This window comes from Anguilla rostrata, chromosome 16 (assembly GCF_018555375.3).
Source record: "Anguilla rostrata isolate EN2019 chromosome 16, ASM1855537v3, whole genome shotgun sequence".
Taxonomy (NCBI): domain Eukaryota; kingdom Metazoa; phylum Chordata; class Actinopteri; order Anguilliformes; family Anguillidae; genus Anguilla; species Anguilla rostrata.
Genome location: NC_057948.1, coordinates 5,495,430 through 5,503,591, shown reverse-complemented (window position 1 = coordinate 5,503,591; position 8,162 = coordinate 5,495,430). Strand labels below are relative to the sequence as shown.

General features: G+C 42.1%; 1 protein-coding gene across 1 annotated transcript in view; it reads left to right on the top strand.

The window, feature by feature from the left end:
* Positions 1–252: 252 nt before the first annotated feature.
* LOC135241771 (mucin-2-like) overlaps positions 253–8,162 on the top strand; it is a 42,159-nt gene continuing 34,249 nt past the window's right edge. The window contains exons 1-9 of the mRNA XM_064312440.1: positions 253–385; positions 1,225–1,486; positions 2,123–2,237; positions 3,301–3,391; positions 4,537–4,661; positions 4,944–5,160; positions 5,756–5,881; positions 6,300–6,414; positions 7,992–8,130. Coding sequence (XP_064168510.1) covers positions 310–385; positions 1,225–1,486; positions 2,123–2,237; positions 3,301–3,391; positions 4,537–4,661; positions 4,944–5,160; positions 5,756–5,881; positions 6,300–6,414; positions 7,992–8,130 — 1,266 coding nt within the window. The 5' untranslated portion in view covers positions 253–309. The remainder of the gene's footprint in view (positions 386–1,224; positions 1,487–2,122; positions 2,238–3,300; positions 3,392–4,536; positions 4,662–4,943; positions 5,161–5,755; positions 5,882–6,299; positions 6,415–7,991; positions 8,131–8,162) is intronic.

Genomic DNA, 8,162 nt, shown 5'->3' with positions numbered 1-8,162 from the left:
GCTGAGGTGAACCAAAACTGAACTGGACTGCACAGAACTGAATTGCAGTGTGTAGCCTAGACAGGTAGGACGTCAGACCCTGACGAACACAGAGACACAGCTTGCAGCTGTAGGGTGGGGGGTCAGCAGCTTCACTTGTATGTGCCGTAACTCCAAGCTGTTATTGTTTGCCATGTCGCAATAAAATCTCAGAGTTCCTCCCTGTAATAGAAGGGCGTGAGCAGGAACTGGCCCGCAAGATATAAGGGGGCTTGCAGCCACAGCCCAGACATTCTCTGCCCTGTAGAGCGAAGCCCTCATCAGCCCATCATGGCAACGGCAGCGCTGTGGACCTGGGCCCTGGTGCTCCTCTTTACCTGGGCCTCCCCGGTGGAACCAATGAAAGGTAAGATGAACACACCCGCGGGGCGTTAAGCCTGACCCATCATCTTTGGCTGAAACTGCGCATTTGGCTCTTCATGCTAGTGGAGCAGATTAGGAACTACATTTCATAACCGAAGCACCAAATTTCTCACACGGGTAGGACAAATGACAAGGGAAGATTTTAAGCTGTTGGACCATTGCGCATTTTACCCAGAATGTAGGTTTGATTTAGAATGTAGACCGTCTTTGTTATTCCCTGACATTTCTTTGATCGTTTGATTGGGTCGGTGGAACTTTCCCAGAGATTAGTGGCATGGATGTAAAATGCAGAACCTCTGTAATATGACTGTCTGCCTCACGCAGAGTTATAGTTGAATATGTTTTCCATTAACATCAATTTATGAATGGGGTGCGAGCTTAAGTTACCTTAAGAGCATCATATCTTGTATCTTGTGTCATATCTTACATTACATTTAAATCTACAGAGGAGATATGGAGGAATGGGGCATAACAAAAACAAGCTGATTGAATAAATTTTTTTCTTAATTAGATTGAGTTAGATTGTTTGGTATCCTGCAAAATTCTTGTTGAAAAAACTTAATTTGTTCCATTATCCTTCATAGGGGATTACATAGCATTATGGATAATAATGGTTTTGTGGATTCTTTTCAATCTGTGGCCATTTTATTCTTTGGGAATATGGTGTGTGCACTCTTTATATTAACCAATCAGAAACCACTCAAGTGCTGAAACACACCAAAAACCCGCAGATACTGTAGCCCTCCAAGAATGGGGCTCGAGATTGCCTGGGCTAAACAGAGACTCCCTATATACTTACAAAATCGATCTGTGCTTCCCCAGCTCATCCCCGCAAGCACATCAACAGCATCTGCAGCGTTTGGGGCAAGGACCACTTCAAGACCTTCGACGGGGACATCTACCAGTTCCCCGGCATGTGCGAATACAACCTGGTGTCTGACTGTCACGAGGCCTACCTGGACTTCTCCGTGCACATGAAGAGAGCAGAGGTCAATGGTCACCCCACTGTCAGCCGAATAGTGGTCACCATTAAAGACCGGATCATCGTGCTCACCAGGAACCTGGTCACCATGAATGGAGAAAAGTGAGTTGCGCTATATACAGGAAACACTGTAGGGGTGCAGGGTTGCTGAACAGATTGATGAACAGATATGGTTCTAAATCTAAGTGCCACAAAAAAACCTAAACATTTTTACCCTGGAAAATGGCCAAGTCTCTATCTGTAAAAATACACTTCCAAGAAATATCTGTACTGAATTATTGAAAGTATTTTTTTGTCTGTGTGTGTATTTCTGAAACAAAAAACTTATTTTAACATTAAACGTAATATAACCCCTTCTTTTAAAACTGTAAGTAAGCGTAAACTTTTGATAGTAGTTTTTTGGCCTCAGTAAAACATGTTTGGTCTGGTTACTGCCCTGGTCAGGATATATCTACAGAGTCGGTCAGTAATAATGTGATTGGGAAAGAAGAATGTATTCTTTTAAATTAATTCTGTAAACTTCCGTACACTTTCACAGATTAATGTCCTGGATTATCAGGTCACATATTTGACCTCGCAACATATTTCATAGCATATTTCTTGGCAGTTTTCCTCCTTTTTACATTGCATTTGTGTGCTTCCTGGATGTACTGAACATTGATATGAATTAATATTAATATAATTCATAATATTAATGGGAAATTGATCAGCTGATTTACTGTGTTGCATTGCTTTCAGAATCACCACACCGTACTATGGTGCAGGAGTCCTGCTGGACACGAACACAATCTACACCAAACTCTACTCTAAACTGGGCCTCAGTGTCATGTGGAATGGAGAGGATGCTGTCACTGTAAGAACCTTTACAGAGCCCTATTGGACAGCTTGTTTCTTTATAGATCCCTATTGGATAGCCTATCCCTTTACAGAACCCTGTTGGATAGCCCCTTTCTTTATAGAACCCTATTAGATAGTCTCTTTCTTTACAGACCCCTATTGGACAGCCAGTGTCTTTACAGAGCATAATTGGATTGCTCAGGGTCAGCTGTGGTCTGTCCTCAGTGCTCTGATCTTCATTCAACCCCAGTTCTAAATCAGTCGGTCCCCTAGTCCATTGTGGTTAAAGCCCCTTCTAGGTGATTTACGTCTGTTTGTGGCCAACTTTTAATTGTTTAATGTGCCCACTCATTTATCGATAAGCTCTTTGAATGAAAGCTGAAGACCTTTCCTCCTTCTGAGCTATATGAAATGTTTCACTGTGATCTTGTCTGTGTCTCTTGCTATGCTTGTGAAGTGTATAGTTTTCTTACTGGTTTTTGTGCATCTCCAGTGCCTGTGTCAGGTGTGCAAACCTTTATTTTTACACTGTGAGCTAGTCTAAGGGTGGACCACCTTTGGCGTATATGCAGCTCCCCATGCATAGTTGTGGACAGTTCCCCGTCATAATCAACTGCCTGGGGATGACTAAACCTGAACTAAATGCATATTTATTTTAAATAGCGCACACAACGGCAAGACGTGCAGCCTCTCAACACTGTTACACATTAAAGAAATCCAAGACAAATAATTAAAACAAAAATATGCAAATCAGCATGGTGCACCACCTGAATCCCGTCTACAGTTAAATACAAAAGTACTGGGACAGTGACACAATTTTCGTTGTTTTGGCTCCATATAGCAGCACACTGGATTTGAAATTAAACAATGAATATGAGGTTAAAGCACAAACTGTCAGCCATATCGAAATTACAGCCCTATTCATACATTACATAAACCTTTTTATGCATTACTTTAATGGTATGTAAAGTCATATATAGTCATCTTATTATGCTGTTATTTCAGCAGTAATGTTTTCAATGAAGTGAAATTATTTTTTTTTGATAATCAGACATGCCCTCCTTCTTTCTTTGTGCCAGCTGGAACTAGACTCCAAATATCAAAACCGCACCTGTGGTCTCTGTGGAGACTTCAATGGTATCCCCCTCAACTTCGAATTCCTGGAAGAGGGTGAGTACAGTCCCTGGGAGAGGAACACTTCATCAGGTCACTGGGTCGTCACACTTTTTAAGAACACACCAATCTGGGCCAATTAAGTATTCCTGTACTAATTTAGATATAGTTGTTTCAGATTGATTGAAGGGACTCCTGAAAAAACTTGGAAATAAGTATCAATTAAAGCATCAAATTTCACTCATTTCACGCATTTATATTGCATATAATGTTTATTTTCTTGCATCTCAAAGTTTTCTGGAATCCATTTCATACTAGCCATGCAAATTTGGTTGTTATGTGTAGGTGATACATTATTTAAGATGTGCAAAATAATTATACTTCATGTCTCCTCAAGGATGATGTGTCATCAAAGTGTATAAACAACCACTTTGGCCAACACTCATATCCGGATCAACTTACACAACTTGCCTTTTTACATATTATCCTATTTATCCTGGCTATATACATACTGAAGCGATTCAGGATAAGTGCCTTACTAATGTTTACCAAGATAGTGCCCCACCTGAAAGTCAAACCTGCAACCGTTGGATTACAGGGCCAGTTCTCCAACCTGTGTGCAACACTGCCAGCCCTCTGCCTTGGGGTGGCAGCACTCACCAAGAGAAAGCATAGTAGACCGTCTGTAGAGATCATAGACGTGCATATTTAACTAGACAGGCGTGGCACGCCTTCAGCTAACCTAAGCTTGTGAAGTCCAGGAAGTAAGCTTGTACTGAGCGAAAAACACTGGAGCTCCAAATAACATGAATGGGGAATATTAGACTAGGTGTGCTGATACAGTATGAAAAAAAGCAGATAAAGTATGTACATTTAAAAAAATATTTTCCCAAGACTTCTGGACCAAAACAAACATTGCTTCACTACACACAATGATAATTTATGATAAAAAAATTGAACTATGAGATTTTCTTGGTAGTGAAGTCACCTTGGTTTTCTACATTGAATTCAATGGGCAGCAAGCTTTTTTGCCCTCAAACATGCGCTGTAGAGGCTATTTCCCATTACCTCCTAGGCTTCACCACTTGGCCCCTCATAGCCTCTCCAGCTCCTATGTATGCTCTATGTTAGAGATAAAAGCACAATGTAGAGATAGAAGTGTAAGAATAGTTGATGAAAATGACTTATTGTGTCATTTGCAGGTCGTGAGATAAGCCCCATTGAGTTTGGGAATCGTCAGAAGGTCCACCTTCCCACTGAGCTCTGTGAGGATCCCCCTGAGGAAGATGAGTTTGAGGATTCTGGTCTCGACAAATGTTCCAAGTTTGTGAGTAGTGCCCCCTGGTGTCCTGGAGAAAAAGTGCTCTCGGTTAGATGAGAGTTAAATCTGAAAACACTTTAGCAGATCCCCAAGAACATTCAATGAAACATGTCACTAAAACAGATGAATTTGTTCTGAATATTGGAAAAAAAAAATGCTAACATTCACTTTGATGTGGTCAATAATCTGCAGGACTATGACTGGTACCTCAAAGGGTAATGGTAATTACTTCACACTGATGCAGTATGTGTGATAAAATATGCATTACTTTCCCCTTCCTCCCAAAAGCGTGATGGCTGTACCAAGCTTCTGCAATCTGAGGACTGGAAGTCATGTGCCCGGGCTCTCAGCCCTGGGCCCTACATCCAGGCCTGTGTGCAGGACATGTGCAGCTGTGGGGACGTCCCGGACGACTTCTGCATCTGCAGCACCCTCGCCGAATACTCCCGACAGTGCTCGCACGCCGGAGGCACGCCGCCCAACTGGAGGACCCAAGACTTCTGTGGTAGGTCTCCTGCCATGATCTTCTTCTGTGGTAGGTCACCTGCCACGATCTTCTCCTGTGGTAGGTCTCCTGCCGTGACTTTCTTCTGTGGAAGGTCTCCTGTTGTGATCTTCTTCTGTGGTAGGTCTCTTGTCATGATCTCCTTCTGTGGTAGGTTCTAACTGACCATGTTACTTACAGAGCTATGCGATTTTACGTTGTTTTTAAATGTTTTTTTTTTTTGTGGGATAAAGTCATAGCGCCAGAAGAGGCTAGTGGCATCTCCCACTTTGCTCTGTTAGATTTAAGGACCTGAGGTAAATATTGTGAAGGTTTAGCCAGTAACGTGTGACACGGAGCATCTTAAGTCCCACTTGAAGGTGGGACCAACTGCTGCTGGCAATTGTAGAAGTATGATTTTTAAGCTACTCAGCCGGAGACTTTCATGCTTGCAACTCTATACTTTATTCCACCGCTCACACATGACATGCGCATAGAACTACGGCAACCCTTCTAGGGCACACAAGACCGTGCCTATTACTACAGCAATGGCCTGTGAAATTTATTATATTCATCATGCAAAGCAACTCAAATGCGCTGATGTGTTTCTCTACAGTGAAGCAATGCCCCTTGAACATGGTGTATGCGGAGAGTGGCTCGGCGTGCATGAACACCTGCACCAACAGAGACACCAGCCAGCTGTGCGAGGAGCACCACGTGGACGGCTGTGTTTGCCCTGAAGGTGAGTCCCTGAGGGTGTTTGCCCTCTCTTTTTCACTCTCTCACTCTGTCTCTGACACACAATCTCTCTCTCTCTCTCAGTCTGCCACTGTCCACACCTCTTTGAGTAGAATCAACTCTCACACTACACATAATGTAACATTCTGATCCCATAAATGTTAACATTTATTAATCCGATGTCAATATTGTATGCACTGTGCTAAGTATATGTGGTATTGAAATAATTATAATACTAATTGTTTGATGATCTTGTTCCCTGAGTTGCAGGGACACTGTTTGACAATATCTTGTTCCCTGTGTAGCAGGCACAGTGTGTGATGATATCTTGTTCCCTGTGTTACAGGCACAGTGTGTGATGATATCTTGCTCCCTGTATTACAGGCACAGTGTGTGATGATATCTTGTTCCCTGTGTTACAGGCACAGTGTTTGATGATATCTCTGAGAGAGGCTGCATCAGGCAGGAGCAGTGCCAGTGTGTGCATGACAAAGCGTACAACTCTGGGGAAGTGCTGCTGCAGGACTGCGAGGAATGGTAATGTTATATAGCAGCAGACATTTTCTCCTTTTCCTGGGGCTCTCCATTAAGTATCTTATGTTCACAAAAATAAAAATGAATTGCATTATAGGTGTATACTATGCACTATTATTATTATAGTCATATAGTGTGCACAATGCATAATAATAATAATAATAATAATAATAATAATAATAATAATAATAATAATAACAACAACAACTGATGAAAACATTGCCCATACAGAACATATATTTTCATACTCCAGGGCAATGAGCATGCACAGACAAGACAAGGCCATGCTAAGAGTTTTCATCCCTCTACTTTGAACAATAACGTCCCTTATGGTCAATTTCAAAGGCCGCCCAGAATTTGCGATAGTGATGCTGATTTTAAAGAGAAAAGCGGAGAGATGTATAGTCGCTTTGGGGAACGTGGCTACTTGCCTAAGATTTTACAAACAGCACAATCGAGAGCCAATGCTCTTGAATGCGATTCCCTCTTGACTAGGAAGCCCCAAAAGACTAAAAGGGGCCGAGTTTGTTTTTCCACCCGTTACAGTACAAAGGCGCATACTGTATGTAATGTCATCAAAAGGAATTGGGATCTCATCCAATGTGATGAGACCTTGCGCAACATTTTCCCTGACCCACCTGTTTTCTCTTTTGGAACGGCTCCTGCCCTTGGAGAGAGGCAGGTACATAGCCATTTACCCGCAGATGAACAAGTGTCCTGGTTGCCTAAGGCGCCTATTGGCACCAATAGATGTGGACATTGTAGTAGTAGTAGTCAGATCAAAAGGGTGCACACGCCCAGTAACACAACAGACGCATACTACTGATCATTTTATTGACCATAAGACTACACACGTTGTCTATACACTCTCATGTTCTAATTGTGATGTAGGACGCACGAAACGTTGTTTACAGGACCACTTAGCCGAACATAAACATGCTATCAAAACTGGCAATTTTGATTATGCAATGGCTAAACATTTTAAAGATGCCCACCAAGACGTTTCCGTTTCATTTACTGCCATAGGTATTGATGTTGTCCCAGAGAGTACTCGGTCAAAAAGAGAGCCGCTGGATTCACAAGCTCCAGGCCACTACTTTTCCAGGACTTAATGACTCTATATAGTCATGTTTTCGTTTCTATAGATGTATATATTTATTATTAGTATTTTTTCAGTTCCTATAGATATAGATTTATGATTATTTTTGTACTGTTATTGTTTATATTTGTGCATTGTTACTTTTTTTCAGTGGATTTGGTAGCCTATTACAGTGACCTCTGGTGGTGACAGGTCTATAGTGTTTTCTGTACCAACTGATATTCTGATCAGCTGTTAGTCATTTGAATGTTTGCCTGAATTGCTTTAATTGTTACGCCCTGACCAAGGCCGCGTGAGGCCAAAACATGTTGATATAGTTTTTTAAAAATGTTTCTATATGAACTAGCCCTTCATTAAAGGCTTATTATTCTAAGAAGAGTGCCTTGGGCTTGCTGTATTCGTCATATAAGGAGGGTTTCCATGTTTCAAACCAGTGAAAGTGAGTGTGCGCACACCCAGATGGTCATGTGTTGTCTTTCAGTGTTTGTAACCAGGGAAGGTGGTCCTGTAAGAGCCTGCCCTGCCCCGGACAGTGTGCTATAGAGGGGGGGTCACATGTCACAACCTATGATGGGAAAGCCTACACCTTCCATGGAGACTGCTACTACATCCTAACCAAGGTTACCCCATCACTGGCGCACCACATTCAAAC